General features: G+C 46.4%; 1 protein-coding gene across 2 annotated transcripts; it reads right to left on the reverse strand.

Moving 5' to 3' along the window:
* Positions 1-913: 913 nt before the first annotated feature.
* PLAAT2 (phospholipase A and acyltransferase 2) lies at positions 914-17,264 on the reverse strand. 2 transcript variants are annotated; one of them, XM_003909651.5, is made up of 4 exons: positions 16,596-17,132; positions 13,398-13,512; positions 7,087-7,355; positions 914-1,211 (listed from the first exon to the last, which is right to left on the reverse strand). In XM_003909651.5, the coding sequence occupies exons 1-4, from the start codon at positions 16,602-16,604 to the stop codon at positions 1,110-1,112; spliced, it is 495 nt and encodes a 164-aa protein (XP_003909700.1). In that variant the 5' UTR covers positions 16,605-17,132; the 3' UTR covers positions 914-1,109. The 2 variants fall into 2 exon arrangements, with proteins under 2 accessions (XP_003909700.1, XP_021781319.1); XM_021925627.2 differs by lacking the exon at positions 914-1,211 and adding an exon at positions 4,033-4,578 and having other exon boundaries at positions 16,596-17,264.
* Between the last annotated feature and the right edge of the window lie 884 nt (positions 17,265-18,148).

Raw genomic sequence — 18,148 nt, forward strand, 5'->3', positions numbered from 1 at the left:
ACCCAAAAGTCAGTTCTTTGGGCTAGGCCACTGGAATGTTCTCTGATGAGACTTGCATGGGCAGTCTCACCCGCTGCCTTGCTTGATGTCCCAGGATAGCTCCTGTCTGCCCACTGCAGATTTCGCAGGCTCAGGCCTTGGAACAGCATCACTCAGTGCAAGCTTGAAGCTGTGGGCAGAAAGGTCAGGAGCTGCTCAGCCCCCCATTCTCTCACTTCCTGTGAAGAAATTGGTGCAACCAAAGATGGCGGATGCACCCCAGAAGCATCCTCCAGGGGGAGACCTGTGCTTCCCTGGGGCGGTGGAGGGAGGGAGGAAGTGTTCAGGGCAGCCACTTGTCAGGGTGACAGTTATGCTGAGAGCACCTGGAGAATCTTCCTGGCTTGCAGTTACCTTCTCACTAGGTCCTCATGTGGTGGAGAGAGCGCGAGCTCTGGTCTCTTCCTTTTCTTTTTTTTTTTTTTTTCCTGAGATAGAGTCTCATTCTGTCACCCAGGCTGGAGTACAATGGCATGATCCTGGCTCACTGCAACCTCTGCCTCCCGGGTTAAAGCAATTCTCATACCGTAGCCTCCCGAGTAGCTGGGATTACTGGCACCTGCCTCCACACCTGGCTAATTTTTGTATTTTTAGTAGAGATGGGGTTTCACTATGTTGCCCAGGCTGGTCTTGAACTCCTGACCTCAGGTGATCCTCCCGCCTTGGCCTCCCAAAGTTCTGGGATTACAGGCATGAGCCACTGTGCCCGGTCTGGACTCTTCCTTTTCACATAAGAACACTAATTCCATCCTAGAGGCTCTACCCTCACAACCTAATTACCTCCCAGTGACCCCACCTCCAATACCCTCCCACAGGTGGGTTAGAGTTCAACATATGAATTTGGGGTGTGAGAGGAACACAAGCATTCAGTCCATAGCAGAGCCCAATTATGTCTTTAATAGAATTCATACTAAGCTGCATTTCCAAATAAATTTTCCTATGCTTTTAACTCCATTAAAATAAAGATTCATGAACACACAACAGTAAAATCAGTAAGCCAAACTCCACTCCTGCTGGCTAAATAATATTCCTCCATAAGAATTTGTTGTTGTTGGGACAATTTCTTGGATTTATTGCCTTTCCCGCCTGCTTCTGGCCAGCAGCAACCCCACAAGGCCTGCAGCAGCCAGCACGCCTGCTGCCACACTTGCTGTCGTGACTGCATCCGTGACCTGCAGCGGAAGAGAAGGCAGAGCACACTCAGCATCAGGGCAGGACCACGATACATACACCAGGAAACTACGGCTCCGGAAAGACTCATCTGGCCCAGTCCTCTTCATCTGAATCACAGAGGGAACAAATATCGGCTGGGAGAGGGGATGCCAAGAGGTCAGGCCACCCAGGAAAGAGGAGTGGAGATGCCTGGTGGGCACAGAATGAATGGAAGAACAAAGCCATAGGTGTGATATACACAGAGTCAAAGGAGGGAAACCAGATCCACCCTGTGGGTATTAAAAGCATGACAGGCCGGGCGCCGTGGCTCACACCTGCAATCCAAGCATCTTGGGAGGCCGAGATGGGCCGATCGCTTGAGCCCAGGAGTTCCAGACCAGCCTAGGCAACATGGGGAGACCCCATCTCTACAAAAAATACAAAAAAAAAAAAAAGCTGAGAGTGGTGGTGCACACCTGTAGTCCCAGTTACTCAGGAGGCTGAGGCAGGAAGATCACTTGAACCCAGGAGGCAGAGATTGCAGTGAACCAAGATTACACCACTGCATTCCAGCTTGGGTGACAGAGTGAGTCCCTGTCTTAAAAAATAATAATAATAATTTAAATAATTTAAATAATTTTTAATTTAATTTTTATTTAAAATTTTTGAAATAATTTTAATTTTAAATGATTTAATAATTTAAATAATTATTATTTTATTTAATTTAAATAATAATATTTAATTTAATTTAAATAATATTATTTAATTTAAATAATATTTAATTTAATTTAACTAATTATTATTTAATTTAATTTAAATAATAATATTTAATTATTTAATTTAAATAATAATAATTTATTATGCAAAAAGCATAATAAACCCCCAGAGTGTGGCTGTGGCAAGGACAGAGGGGCAGTGCCCAGATGTTCTAGGTCAGGGCTGGCCGACTGGGGCCCTTGAGGCAGATGTAAAATTGGGAAATCACCCCTGGGAACTCTCACTACCCAAGGCTTGAGGGCAGGGACCTCGCCTGGATTGGTCTCATTGTCCCAGGTGCTGATCCCACTGCCAGGCACAGAGTCGACACTCATAATTCATCTGCTGAATGAATGCTGGACTGTGAGGAGCACGGAGGGTGTGCTTTAATAAATAAGATTGCCTCACTTATGTGCTGACAGGAAATGGTTCTGCAGAAGGAAGAGGATACGCTGAAAAAACCGAAGAGATGTGAGGCTGACCCCTGAGGGTCGGTGTGCTTGGCACAGCTTTTGGGAGCTAGCCAAGACAGCCTGCTGCGATCCTGTGGGTCCGCCCCTGCCTGCGCCACTGTCTCTGAGAGACCAGCACTGGAGCGACTGGGGGAAACAACATGGGGTGGGGGGTAGGGGTGAAGACTGTGAGAATGGCTGCTTTCTAGATATCAGCACGGTGCTGGGAACTCTCCAGGCCCAGTATTTTTTTAATCTGCCTGACAACCCTAGGAGGTAGTGATTCTAATTCCCACTTTCCAGAGGAGACTGAGGATGGACAGAGTAAAGAACTCACGCAAAGGCCGGGCGCAGTGGCTCACGCCTGCAATCCCAGCACTTTGGGAAGCTGAGGTGGGCAGATCATCTGAGGTCAAGAGTTCGAGACCAGCCTGGTCAACATGGTGAGACCCCCCCCCCTCTCTTCTAAAAAAAAAAACAAAAATTAGCCAGGCATGGTGCCTATAATCCCAGCTACCTGGGAGGCTGAGGCAGGAGAATTGCTTGAACCCAGGAGGCAGAGGTTACAGTGAGCCAAGATCACGCAACTGCACTCCAGCCTTGGTGACAGAGTGAGACTACATCTCGAAAAAAAAAAAGAACTCACGCAAAGCCACACAGCTGACAAGTGAGTGACAAGGCTCAGATCTGCCTGACTTCCCAACAGAGGCACTTAAGCCCCTCACAGACAGAGAAGCAAATATTTAAACCAGCAACCAAACAGCAGATTTCTGTGGAGTATCAATGAATTTAAAACATGTGAGTGACTGGGGAAAAGAAAGGGGAAAAAAGAACCATTTTATTCAAATACACTCAGAATTATTTCCAAGTGTCAAAGATAAACAAAGCCAGACATAACTTAAAACAGCAAAAACAGATTTGATTCAGTCTCTACCGACAGCAGGGAAAGAGCTGAGCTCCATTCCAGTTTGTGCAGAGGTGACTGACATTTTAAAAGGAGATGGAGGAGTAGGGAGACGGGTGAGCGAGGGCTCAGTAGAGTCAGGGAGATGAAATATTACAAAGGGTTAGTCCCTGAATACACCATGAGGCCAGCTGTGTCTGCTAGCTGGCAATTATCAAAGTTAGGATTCTACCCTCCCACAGAGATGGGGCAAAGGCTCTGTCCTTCCTGATGATTATATTTCAAAGGACTGGCTCTCAGGTCCTTGAGAAAGACGCTTCAGAGTTGTAAGAGATATACAGTCAGCCCTCCATATCCATGGATTCCACATTCATGGATCCAATCAATTGTGGATTGAAAACATTTAGAAAAAAATTTTTTTAAAGAACAATAAAAAATAATACACATTTAAAAAATACAGTATAACTATTTACATAGCATTTAGCACTGAGTATTATGAGTAATTATGAGTGGCTCATGCCTGTAATCCTAAGCAGTTTGAGAGGCCAAGGCAGGTGGATCACTTGAGCCCAGGAGTTTGAGACCAGTCTGGGCAATGTGGTGAAACCCCATTGCTACGAAAAAGAAATACAAAAATTAGCCGGGTGTGGTGGCGTGTGCCTGTAGTCCCATCTACTCAGGAGGCTGAGGTGGGAGGATCCCCTGAGCCCAGGAAGGTCGAGGCTGCAGTGAGCTGAGGTCACATTTCAGTGGAGCACCTCTGCACTCCAGCCTGGGTGACAGAGTGAGATGCTGTCTCTAAAATAAAATAAGTACATGAGAGGATGTGCACAGGTAATATGCAAATATCACACCATTTTATACAAGGGACTTGAGCATGCATGGATTTTGGTGTCCTCAGGGGATCCTGGAATCAATCCCTCCCCCACCCATGGATACCAAGAGATGACTGTATCTATGTTTCAAAGGGACAGAGGAAGGATTCATAATTACAAGTCCTTTTTAATAAACACTCTAAGAAAGGGCCAGCGTCTCTGTCCGGTGTTGGTTAGAACAAACGGTAAATTCTCCTGGCAGCAGACGGCTTTCTTAGGCAGGCATTTATCGTGGGCCTGGGGTCATCCTACGGACACAGCCTTATTTTGCTAGAAGCAGTGCTAGAGCTTGGTCATCTATTAGAGCAGGGGCTGGATGGCGTTGTGTGCCAAGAGTCCTGCAGTTCTCACAAGTCCACTTTCTTACAGAGCGAGAGCTAGAGACAGACAGAGGAGGGTCCTTCCAGACACGCAGAGTCAGATGAGAAGGAAGGAGGGAGAGGAAGAAAGAAAGGCAAGTTAATGGGTGACCTGCAGCAGATGAAGTTCAACAAGAGAGGCTCAAGGACAAGGGACAAACTAAATCAGAGAAAACTGCCTCCCCTGAGTCTTCCCCGTCGGCTTGAGTTCTGACCCCTCAGAAGCACAGCAGAGGGCCAACCACTTCCTAAAATTGGGGTCTTCCAGATTGATTTCGTGGCTTCCACACGGCCTATAGAAGAGCTTTTAGATGCATGATAAGGCAGCCCATCCCCAATCCCTTTCCGACACCCCTCCCATCCAAAGATAGGTCCACCCTCCTCAGCTCAACCGAGGGGAGACCCCGTCAGCAGGGTTCCCACTGAGTTCCAGAGCATGTCCCACCATGCCCCAGTGCCCAGCATGGCCTGGCACGCTCTCAGTTAATAGCCTGGCCTCTCTCCTGGGGCACTTGTTTCCAGAAGGTGTGGATTTTCCTTGCCCATCTCCCCTTTTTATCACCTCTCCTTCTCCTAAGAGCTAAATCCTTCCGCGCCCTGAATCTATGGTGCACAGGCTAAGGTGTAGACACTCCTAGACACCAGTAAGGGAGGATTCAAGAATGCATTGCTGCTGGGCGCGGTGGCTCAAGCCTCTAATCCCAGCACTTTGGGAGGCCGAGGCGGGTGGATCACGAGGTCAGGAGATCGAGATCATCCTGGCTAACATGGTGAAACCCCGTCTCTACTAAAAATACAAAAAACTAGCGGGGCGTGGTGGTGGGCGCCTGTAGTCCCAGCTACTCGGAGGCTGAGGCAGGAGAATGGCGTGAACCTGGGAGGCGGAGCTTGCAGTGAGCCGAGATCGCGCCACTGCACTCCAGCCTGGGTGACACAGCGCGAGACTCCGTCCCAAAAAAAAAAAAAAAAAAGAATGCATTGCTCCTAAACAGGGAGGGCTTCAGAAAGGAATGTGCAACCACGTCGAGGCTCCTGCCTCATCTGTCTGCTGCTTTAGAATGAGAATTCTAAAGTGAGATGGTTGTCATGGAACTGTGCATTAATACATTAATTTGAATTGAAAAATTGTCAGTTTTTTTCTGAATGTCAAAATAAGCCTGATTAGGCTGATTGGTTTGAAAATAACACCTGGCTTTACTGTTTACACGGAAGACATTTTTTCCTAACTGAATGAGCTAAATGTGCAACTCCAAGATTGTGAAGAAAATACGTACACAAATATGTAATATGCAATATACCAAAATCCATCCTTTCCTTTACAAATGTTTTACATTTATGATTTTTTTAAGTGTTTGATGTCATCTAAGAATGTATGAAAGGATATGTGCTTTTTTAAGTTGTCTTGGACTGGGTGTGGTGGCTCACTCATGTAATCCCAAGGGAGGCCGAGTCAAGCAGATTGCTTGAGCCCAGGAGTTCGAGACCAGCCTGGACGACATGGCAAAACCTCATCTCTACAGAAAAATACAAAAATTAGCCAGGCATGGTGGCACATTCCTGTCGTCCCAGCCACTCAGGAGACTGAGGTGGGAGGATTGCTTGAGCCCGGGAGGTCGAGGCTGCAGTGAGCCATGTTCGAACTCCACGTGATGTACTGCAGCTTGGGTGACAGAGTGAGATCCTGTATTTTAAAAAAAAAAAAGTTTGTGAGACCCTGTATCCAAAAGTTGGCCAACTATGGCCCGTGGGTCAAATCCAAACTGTGAACTATTTTTGTAAAAAATAAATAATACACTTATTGGAAGACAGCCTTGCCTGTTCGTTTATATGTTGTCTGTGGCTGCTTTTGTGCTGCAAAGCTACGGCAGCAGCGTAATAAGACAGACACCACCTGGCCCACAAAATCTAAGATATTTACTATCTGGCCCTTTACAGAAAAAAATTGCCCAATATGACCTGGGCTTTTCCCCTTCCTGGCTCACGCTGTTCCCTCTGCCTATAGCCCTTATTGCTCCCCTTCCCTGGTAATCTCCAGCTCATTTTCTTTCAGATTAATCAACATAATTAAATCAGGCTGGGCTCGGCTGTTACCTCTTCTACAAAGCCTTCCTTGATCTGGGCCCTTGGAGAGAACACATGTAGGTTTAACTCCCCCTCTTCACCATGGCTGACATGGACTAGAGACTCAATAACTAGGAGTTCAATGAATTTGGACAAGTTACTTAAGCATGGTGAGCCTCTGTTTCCCCATCTGTAAAGTGGGAATCATAAAGCCTGCCTCTAGGGCTGTGGAGGGCTGTTTCAGGCTGTGACTCCCTTCTGTGGCCACCCCCCCAACCCACTGCACTGGTCTACATTGCCAACTTGCATATCCCCCCACCCTTGTCCCCACCCCAAATGTGACACCCTCAAGGGCAGGGGTTTCATATCTGCTATTTTGTCTTGCTCATGTCTATTTCTATCCCGCCCTGGCCCCAGCAGGGACCCAGCCTCTGGCAGCTGAGGGAGTGGCCTGGCTCCTGGGAAGGGGACACAGTCTGAAGATGCACCTGGTCACTGCGGGAGACCCCATAGCGCAGATGGTTCACGAAGTGCTCGCAGTTGTCACTGGTCAGCGAATAAGGCAACTCCTGCCCCACCAACTCCTCTGCCCGCTTGACAATTTTGTTGCAAGGCAGTGGCCTGTATTTGTCATCATGTTTGTTATTGACCCTGTAGTTGTCGCTCCCAGCCACGGCAGACAGCAGTTCCTTCTTCACTATGGCTTTGTTGGTCAGGGCAGACAGGACACTGGCCGCACCAGCTCCAGCAATTTCACCTGTGCAAACAGTGAGTTCAGTCCTGGGCAGGGCCTGGGGGACTCAGGGCTGGCTCCAACTTCGGTGGAGCCAGTAGTGCTCCGAGCCAGCTCAGTGCCCCGAGCACCATTGAGAAGGAGGAGCTGTGGAAGGACCTGTCCATCCTGCCTGGCCTTAAACTTGAAAACAGGGAAGACCCAAGCCTGGGTGACTTGGGAGAAGTCACCATGGGTCCCTAGGCTCTGGTTTCCTCATTTCTAAAGTAAATAACCTGAGCTCTAAAGGACCATGTGAGTTTAGATATACCTGAAAGAGTCAACAGTCAAAGCAGAGTGGTACAGGGCAAACAGAGGAGGCAAAAGAGCCCCAGGCCATAGTCCCAACTGCCTCTCACTAGCTTGTGGCTTAGAAAAAGTCACTCCAGGCCGGGTGCCTATAATCTCAGTACTTTGGAAGGCCAAGGCCGGAGGAACACTTGAGGCCAGGAGTTGGAGACCAGCCTGCACCATGTACTAAAACTCCTGTCTCTAAAAATAAAAATTCAAAAATTAGCTGGTCATGGCAGCACATACCTGTAATTCTAGCTACTCCAGAGGCGAGGCTGGAGGATTGCTTTAGCGCAGAAATTACAGGCTGCAGTGAGCTGTGATTGTGCCACTACGCTGCAGCCTGGGCAGCAGAGTGACATCTTATCTCCAAAAAGGCAGAGAAAAGAAAATGTCACTCCATTGCCCTGAGACGGTGCTGTGGGAGCTCCAGTAGGTAAGGGTGGCATTTTGAAACAATAGGAAAGGAAACAGCTGAACAAGACAGAAGCCTGTCCCGGGAATCCAGGGCCCCCAGGTTCTGGCCCTGGCTCTCTTACTGTGTGTCTTCAGAAAAAGCCCTTCTCATCTTGGGACCCTGGTGTCATCATTTTCAAATTAGAGGAACTAGGCCAGGGGATGTCCATGCCCTCCAGCTTTAAATTCTCCAATTGGCCTCTAAAGGGAACCCCAGCCTCCTGGGAAGCTGAAATGAAACAGAGGCAAAGTGACAGCACCCAGAACCCTCAGGGAGGGCCCGATGGACCCAGGGGTCTACAATGGACCCTGCTAGAAGCAGCCCAGCTTAAAGAAAGCCTGTTGTAATGTCAGTTTCTGAACAGCCAGTTTATCTAACGACTAGCTTCTAAACTTAGGTGTGTATTCACACTTTCCTTTACTGATTTTTCTTTTCTTTTCAAAATGGCATTTAAACAAATGTCTTGGTCCCAGCTCACTCCAGCTACAGGAGCAGGAATAGGGGCCAGAAAGACCCTCTGCCAAGGAGAGAAACAGACGAGTCAGACCCAGTCTTGCCTGGACGGACTGCAGATCCTAAAAAGAAGGGGAGCTGGAGGAAACAAGATTAATACAGGTATAAAAATATGTCAACAATAATTTATTCATTTTCATGAGAAAAATACACTGTCTCCTCCATCTCTATCCCTTTATATCCCCTAACCCAATGTCTTGCCTTCTTGGCTTCTAAGATTCTGTTTTCTGCTCCATAGTTTTCCTATCTCTGCCCCTAGTCTTCCAACATCTCACCCCCTATTTCCACCTGTCAGTCTCCCCCATGCCCCTCTCTTCCCCCTCTTCCTCTCACTCTCCTATTCCTGCCCCTCAGTCTCTCAGTTCTGGGATGCGGTTCTTCCTTCTCCCCAATAGATAGCACCCTTTCCTGTATTGCTGGTGAGGTACTTTGGACAACAGTTTGCCAGTTTCTTATTAAACTAAATATTCACTTACCATATGACCCTACAATCCCACTCCTAGGTATATATCCAGAAGAAATAAAAATCTGTGTTCACACTTACAAAAAAAAACATGCATGGGAACATTTATAGTGGTTCTAATGATTATTGTCAAAAACTGAAAATCACCCAAATGTCTTTCAGCTGGTGAATGAATAAATAAATGGTGGTATATCCATACAATGGAATACTATTCAGCAATAAAAAGGAACAAAGTACTAACACATGCTACAACATACATCAATCTTAAATGCATTAAGTTAAAGTAACTGGACACAAAAGGCTACATTCTGTATGGTTTCAGTTATATGACATTCTGGAAAAAGCAAAACCACAGGGACAGAGAAAAGATCATAGCTTGCCAGGAACTGGAGGTGTGAGCATATATATGGGGGTTGACAACAAAGGGGCACGGGAGAATTTTCACGGGATGAGGTGTAGTGTTCCCCAGTTTTCCCCCACTTTCTTTCTTTGTCCTGACTAACACAGAATGCCTTGACACTCTGTGACCCGACTAGCTGCATGTTGCCCTCTGCAGGCTTGAACCCAAGCTGGAGCCTTTAACATTCATTCCCTGGCACGGATAAAGTTGTTTAGGTTGTTGCATGAAACACTGAAAGAGCAAATGTGTTGCTAAGCACGTAGAAACTAGCCCCAGCTTTGAACCAAATTCTTTAAACCCTCATGTGAACCTCATAACCCAACCCCCTTGTTCTGGACATTCCTGGGAAGAACATCTACTGTCTTGCTGTCCAATTAGAGGACCCTTCAGCCCTCTGCATATAAGTTCGCCTAATAAATGCTTTGGACTGATCAGCCTGGCATTTAGTGCTTCTTTCTTTGGAATCCAAACTGGCCCCATCTCAGGATTTTTGGGGTCAGTCCCCTGAAGAAACTCCCCTGACACCACTTTTGGGGCCACTCCAACCATGGGTTCAGCTGAACAGAGAAAATTAGGGAATTATTTTATAACTAGATTATGGTGATGGTTACATAGTCATATGCATTTGTCAAAACTCATAGAATTGCATACTAAAAAGGATAAATTTTACTATTTGTAAATTATTATTAAATAAGTCTGATTTTTTAAAAGCTAAACACATGCACACACTTAAAGAGAAACTAAAATGGAGGCCATAGTTTGAATAGTCCTAGACCACTCATTACCATGTAACGAAAAACTTAAAATTCTTCTGATTTCCCCAAAATGCTAGCTGTAACCATAAATAAAACTTAAGCTATCCTCATGTCAACATTGTGGACTTATGCCCTGCTTTCTTTAGCAGCCCAATAGACAGAGAAAGTCAATATTTTTTAAATTTTACTTGGAGAAGTCAACAGTATACTTGGATAGTATTATTGAGGCTCCATTATACTTTTCACAAGTTTTACATAAAAATTTAAAACCCCTGAAATTTCCCAGAAATGCAGTATGTTTCCCAGAAATGCAGATTTGTTTCTGTGTTCCTCATTTAAAGAGGACTCAGAAATTTACTCAACATATCTCTTATAACAACTAGCTTATAAGGGGTATAAGACTTCTCAAGATTAGCTTCAACTTTCATAAGACATGGTTCATTATCTAGGTCATAATTTATCTAAAAAAGGAATATTTCTGTGCCCAGAAAGAATAAATAATATCCAAATTTTCCTTGACCTGTAACTGAAAGACAACTCAGAGGATTCCTCAGGCTTGCAGGATATTGCAAGTCCCGGAACCCAAATTATTCTTTATTGGCCTCTCCACTCTTTTTTTTTTGTGTATGCCAGAAGGCTTGTGGAGAGTATTAACAGTAGACTGTTCAGAATAGTGACACACTGGGAACATGCCTGATATAGTTTGGTTGTGTCCCTACCCAAAATCTCATCTTGAATTGTAATCCCCACATGTCAAGGGCGGGACCAGGTAGAGGTAATGGGATCATGGGGGCGGTTTCCCTCATGCTGTTCTAATGATAGTAAGTGAATCTCATGAGATCTGATGGTTTGTTTTGTTTTGTTTTGTTTTGTTTTGTTTGAGACAAGAGTCTCGTTCTGTCACCCAGACTGGAGTGCAATGGTGCAATCTTGGCTTCTGAAACCTCTGCCTCCCGGGTTCAAGTGATTCTCATGACTCAGCCTCCCAAGTAGCTGGGACTACAGGCATGTACCACCACACCCAGCTAAATTTTGAATTTTTTTTTAGTAGCGATGGGGTTTTGCCATGTTGGCCAGGCTGGTCCTGAACTCCTGACCTCAAGTGATTCACCCACCTCGGTCTCCCAAAGTGCTGAGATTATAGGCGTGAACCACTGTGCCCAGCCATTTCCACTCTATTAACTAACCAAAAATAGCACTGAGGAACTTCCTCCATGGTAAATAAAACATGAGAAAACCTTTACTGAACTTAAACAGGCTTTACAGAATCCTTTCACACTAGGACTACCCAACTATTCTAAGCCCTCTACATGTTTGTCTGTGAATGCAACAATCAGGCTTTTCTCACCCAAAAACGTGGAGGAAAAAGTAGACCTATAGCCTATTATAGCCTGTAATTGGACCTAGTAACCAGGGCATATCCAAATTGTTTAAAGTCACATGTCAATGTGACCTCACAGTTTCACCACTCAGATACAAATAAGTAAGTTTATGCAGCACTGCTACCTTAAAAGGATGTAAGTCTCTAGTCAATTACAACAGAAAACAATGTACTTCTTCATTTACATAACTTTGTAAACCGAGCTATAATTGCTGTGAGCCAAGCTTCTTGTCATTTTAGCTCAAAGTCTCTGGATTCAAGAACTGTTCTTTTGTATGTGCAACAAGCCTTTTAAACTTCTCTAGCTTGATTTGATTTCATTTATATACACATCTATATATAGATATAGATGTGCATATATACATATATAAGTATCAATATTTCTACAACTCTTGAAAAGAGTTGCATATATATCTACATATATAGATGTTCTGAGTTTCACTTCCCTGGTGACCCAGTCCAAGTCTGTATGTGTACGTATACATATCTTCCTATTAGTCATATTGATAATACGTGTTATGCACTGTATTCTCTCAAGAGTCTTAAATATTTGTCAGCAGTCACTGACTCATCATGACAATCTCTATAAGAATTAAGTCTGGGCCGGGCGTGGTGGTTCACGCCTGTAATCCCAACACTTTGGGAGGTTGAGGTGGGTGGATCACGAAGTCAAGAGATTGAGACTATCCTAGCCAAAATGGTGAAACCCCGTCTCTACTAAAAATACAAAAAATTAGCTAGGCATGGTGGCGGGCACCTGTAGTCACAGCTACTCGGGAGGCTGAGACAGGAGAATCACTTGAACCCGGGAGGCAGAGGTTGCAGTGAGCTGAGATTGCGCCACTGCACTCTAGCCTGGTGACAGAGCGAGACTCAGTCTCAAAAAAAAAAAAGAGTTAAATCTGTATGTGTACATATACACATAGAAAGTTGGGCTGGGTCACAGGGAAAGTGAAACTCAGAGCATCTGTATATGTAGATATATATACATCTATGTGTGTATATATAGATGTGTATAAAGTGTATATATACACCTGCTGTACAACTATTTTAATGGCTGCATAGCATTCCATTATACGCAGGTATATCTATTTTACTTGACCAATCCCCTGATGTCTTGCACTTGAGTAGTTTCCAGTATTTTGGAATTTTCTTTGATGCCACAATGCTTCAGATGGAAAGGGAGGTTGCTTTAGCCCCTGGCCAGGCCCTGCACCAGTGCTTTCCTGTACCTTCCTTCATTTCATCCCTCCATGAGGTGGGACATAGGGATTCTCATCCCTGCTCTATAGAAGGTGCAGCTGAACTTAGTGATGTGAAGCCGCATGCTCAAGGCACACAGTCTGTAAGCAGAGGAGTCACAATTCCAAACTGGTTCTGTTGAGCTGGGAGGCCTACGCGCTCCTTCCATTGTACGATGCGCTCAGTTGTAAGCTATGTGAAGGAAGTAACTGCTTCTTACCCTGGCTTGTACCTCCAGAACAACAAATGCATAGGAGATCCCATGGAGGGAGGCTCACCAAGCACAATGAGTTGGTCAGACTGAACCCCACTCTATAATGGAATAAAGGTCAATAGTCTCTCCACCAACTTACTGCAAAAGAAGAATAGCAGTTGTTACATCTAGCAGGAAAAGCACAATTCATTCAGCATTACGTATTGAGTGCCTACTCTGCTAGACCCTGAAGTGAGGACAAGCACATAATTGTGCATCTCTTCACATTCTTGATCTCAACCCTTGTGCTTAAAAAGAGAACCCATCCTTACTGGGGGGAGCCAGATGGACCACATAGCCATGTCCCACGTAGATGGCCCAGTGCTCATAGCCAAAGCGAGAAATCTCAATCAGGTCTCCAGGTCTCAGTGTTCGTCTTCGTCTAGGCTGCAACAGAAAAACCAGAAACAGGCAGAGGCAAGTCATCTGCAGGAAACATTCTAGGGCCTGACCTGCAAGGAGCCCCAGCCCAGCCTGCAGATTCCCTCTGCTCATCACCTGCGGGAAACAGGAGAGAAGGAGCACTGCTCACATGTGTAGGAAGCACCTTCATTTACTGGGGTTGCAGGACTGAAAAGGTGCTCTTTAGGGGACAAGGAGGAGATGAAGAGAGTATCTTTAAGGGAGATTTTCATGAATGTGCAGCACAGGAGTGTGATAGAGTGATGTGCCCAGGCTGAATGTGAGTGCATTTTATGCACAGAGTATGTTTTTGTCAGCAAGTGACTGCATGATTCCCAAGGAAGCCTAAAATGCCTCTTTAAGGGCCACCTGCCATGAGCCTGAGCCCAAGTGATTCCTACGAGTTCTAGAGCTCTGACTTGCGACGCCCAACATGTCAGAGGCAGGCGGACACTTGACCCACATTACACACCGCTCCTTTAGGTGAAAACTATCATTACCCCCACTTGACAATGAGCACATGGAGTCTCAGGAAGGTTAGTTAACTTGCCTAGTAAGTAGAAGAGCAGGAATGAAGGGTAGGGCTGAAAGTTTCCAACATTAATGCCTTTAACCATCCCAGAATGTCCTAGGCAAGCCCAGGGCAGCTGAAGTCTGAGCTCAGGCTAAAATTAAAGCAAGGGATGGCAGGGTGTGGTTGGAGTTGGTGGTAGGGCAGTGCCCCTCTGGAGGGTGCATGGGTGGGAGGAATGTTGCCCTGGCCACACCCAGAATGGCAGATGGCAGACAGCCCTTGCCACGAGAGTTCTGTTTCCGGTATGCTATGGTGCCAGCCAGCACCCCTCCTCCCCGTAACTCAGTTGAGCCAGGCCACAAAGGAATTGAACTGCTGCTGAGGGCAGCGAGAGTGCCAGTCAACTCAGAATCTGGTGGGGAGCTATAGTTAAAAGTAAAGCCTTTCATTTGAAGCAACTTGGATGGAATTGGAACACAGGAATGGAAAACCAAACATCGTATGCTCTCACTCATGAGTGGGAGCTAAGCTATGAGGATGCAAAGGCATAATAATTATACAAGAGACTTTGGGGACTCAGGGAAAAGGGTGGGAGTGGGTGAGGAATAAAAGACTACACACTGGGGCTGGGTGTGGTGGCTCACGCCTGTAATCCCAGCACTTTGAGAGGCCAAAGTGGGCGGATTGCCTGAGGTCAGAAGTTCGAGACCAGCCTGGCCAACATGGTGAAACCCCATCTCTACTAAAAATACTAAAATTAGCTGGGTATAGTGGCAGGCATCTGTAGTCCCACCTACTTGGGAGGCTGAGGCACGAGAATTGCTTGAACCCAGAGATCGTGCCACTGCACTCCAGCCTGGGCGACAGAGTGAGACTCCATCTCAAAACAAACAAACAAACAAACAAAGACTACACATTGGATACAGAGTACACTGGTCAGATAATGGGTACACCAAAATCTCAGAAATCACCATTAAAGTACTCATTTCTGTAACCAAATACCACATATTCCCCCCCAAAAATCTTGAAATTAAAAAACAAAAGTAAAGCCTTTGACTAGAGGGGTCAAGAGTCAACTTGACCAAATAAGGGACAATTTGAGCATCAAAAAAAAATAATAATAATAACTGTACACAGACTGAAACACATCAAATACGTTAAAACCCATGTGTTCATAAGGACATTTTTTAAAAACAGTAGGCATCTTTGGAGGACAGAAAAGAATCACCATATTATTCCAATAGCTGGTAAATAAAGGAAAAGATTCAAGCATTTCCTCACTGAAATGTCCTCAGAGAATGCAATTCAAAACTACAACAAACCCCAAAGCTACAAACCAGTATTTGTAAGGTAGCCATATATGTATGCAAAAACATAGAAAAATATTTGAAAGAATACACACCAGGCTGTACCGAGGGGAAAGGCTGTACAGATGGGAAAGATGGTCAAAGGGGACAATAGCTTTTATACTAATCATTTTTGGTTTTGGCTTTTGGCTTTTTTTGACACGTGATCTCACTTTGTCACCCAGGCTAGAATGCAGCGGCACTATCACAGCTCACTGTAGGAAGCCTCAACCTTCCCAGCTCAAGTGATCCTCCCACCTCAGCCTCCCAAGTACCTAGGACTATAAGCACGTACCATTATCCCTGGCTAATTTTAATATTTTCTGTAGAGATGGGATCTCACTATGCTGCCCAGCCTAGAGTTTTGGTTTTACAAATAAGGTGAATGTGTTCACATATTCCTCCTGAAATTAAATACATTCTTTCTTTTTTAAGTTGAAGCTTTAGAGTCAGACCCTCATAAGTTCAAATTCCCTCTCTGCCTTTTGGGCAGCCCCCTCTCTAATACTTACCAGAATATCATTCCCCCAATCTGTGAAGTTGGCAGTACTATGCCTACTTCATAGGATTGCTTATTAACTACCTGGTGTGGATTAAGTAAGTGTTTAGCATGGTATCTGGACCCTGAGCACTCAGGAAATGTGGCTGCTATTGGGCCTGAAGGAAGAAGGAACCTAAGAAGGGATTGGAGGGAAGGAGGGAACATAGAGGAACTGGCCCTGCCTGGAGGCAAGGGAGACAGAGCCCTTTCTGTCAGCCCCCATCACCACCCACATAGATGGAGCCCTTTCCCTGGACCCTCCCTCCTCAGCTCATCCCACCCACTGAGGATGGTGTGACGGAGGAGGTGGCCTGTGTGGTGAACCAAGGGCTGCTCTCCCTGAGCCCACCATTCCTGCCTTCAGGAGGCTTAGCGGAGCCACTGGGAGTGTGGCCAGAGGAGGGCTTGGAAAAGCATAAACCCAAACTTTGGCCTCAGTAGAACCAGACCCCATGCAGCAGCTGAGGCTGGGGACCCTCTGGGCTCATAACCCAGTGCCATGGTTCCTTCCCACGGTGTCTGAGAGAGCCAGACCCCCAGACCTCAGCGTGTGCCCATGTGCCCTCCATGCCAGAGCTGTAGACCAACAAGGAGAACACACATAGTCACCACTAACACGGTGGTGGTTCCTCAGATCAAAGCTTTAAAACCCTTTCTGGGGACTTACCAAAGCCATCCTTCCTTCAAGATGATGTCTTGTGTGTTGCTGACTCTGTGTCCAGCCTTAAATTAGCTCTGAGTTTCGTTTTCCCCGTGACCCAGCCCATATACAACTATTTTAGAACATAGATCAAGGTTCATGTGAAATTTTCCGTCTTCAAACAGGGGCAGAGTACATATCAAGTAGGCAAGGGAGCATGAAAATCAGAGAGAAGAGGAATCAGAGCTCAGGATCTAGATTGAGAAGGACTTAGTGGCAGTGTGGTCAGGGGCACAGCTGACAATCACCAGGTTTCAGGTGGAACAAGCAAGAGCCAGTGGTTGTGGGGGCAAGGCAGGATGTAGAGACAGAGACCATGGGGGAAATTTTCAAAAAGGAGAGAGGAGCCCCAGAGAGACTGAGACTCATGCCTCCAAATTGGGAATGATGGTTGCTAGGAGAGGCGGACATTTCCACCAACCTCAAACCCCATGGCCCTAGACAAACCATGTCATTGGAGGCACATTCCTCTACCCTGGAAACAGAGTGAGGCTGCTAGGACCGCAGTTTGAAAACCACTCCCCTTTCTGCCTCTCACCCACAGTTCAGAAACACTCATTCCGCACCAAATGGAAACAAAACCCATTACTGGGTGTGTAGAGGTTGCTTCTTTGAGGCACCTGCATGCTTATGCTACCCAAGCTCCAAATAAGTATCTCTTCTGACATCTGCAGATAGTTGTCCGGTCCTGAGCAAACTGGACAGGAAGGGGTGGGTGGGGCTGGGGGGAGCTGAGCATCCTCACTGTGGGGCATGGGGGCAAGGACCACTAAATTACTTTCTTCAGGCTATAAACAAACAAACAAAGAGCTTTACTGTGGGGATGCAGATGGACTGGAGCCAGAACTGGAAAACTCTTTGAGAGCCACAGCAGCTCTGCATGACCAGCTACTCCCTCAGCCCACACGGTCTTGTCCCGTGGAGACGGCCTCTCTCAGCACCTCCACTCCATTCTCCTCTGGGTTGCAGTGGGACAATCTTCAAAGTATTCCTTCTAGAGGGAGACAGTGGGGTTGGCTTGGCTAACTATCTCCTGCCCCATTGTCCAGAGCCCTGTGGGCCGGTCCCACTGGGGCTTGCTCATCATCTTTTTAGGGGCGGACCTCCAGTCCAGCAATCTCAGTTCATCCTATGCCTGCCCTCCCCTTGCAACCACATCACACCCCTGTTTCCCTGGGCAGGAGGACTTCCACATGCGGTCCGCTGAAGGGATTTCAGGAGGGTGGGCACAGTGACCAACCAGACCGTGCAGGGTGGAGTTGGGAAGCAACATCACTGTACTCATGCTTGCGCTTGTGGCTTTTCACCGAATCCAAGCTGTTCACGGTGTCAGGAAATTACGTCCAGGAGCCATAGGAAAGGAGAGTCTGCAAATCAAGGGCCGGTGGACTGAGAATTCGCTGTCTCCCTACTGTTTATGATGAGCAGGAAAGGTGTCAAAGTTCTACCGACAGAGAACGGGGTAGGGCAGGTCACACCCGGCCAGATGGTGAGCTCTAGGCCTACAGAAGCTTGGAATA

The sequence above is a fragment of the Papio anubis genome, chromosome 12, assembly GCF_008728515.1.
Source record: "Papio anubis isolate 15944 chromosome 12, Panubis1.0, whole genome shotgun sequence".
Lineage (NCBI taxonomy): Eukaryota > Metazoa > Chordata > Mammalia > Primates > Cercopithecidae > Papio > Papio anubis.

Bases quoted from the DNA above. Each gene is read 5' to 3' on its own strand.
- PLAAT2 (XM_021925627.2), bottom strand. The intron at 7,356-13,397 runs GTAAGGATGGGT...CTGTTTGCACAG, and splicing joins GGTCCATCTGGCTCCCCCCA to GTGAAATTGCTGGAGCTGGT. The intron at 4,579-7,086 runs GTGCATCTTCAG...CGTGTCTGGAAG, and splicing joins GGGTCTCCCGCAGTGACCAG to GACCCTCCTCTGTCTGTCTC.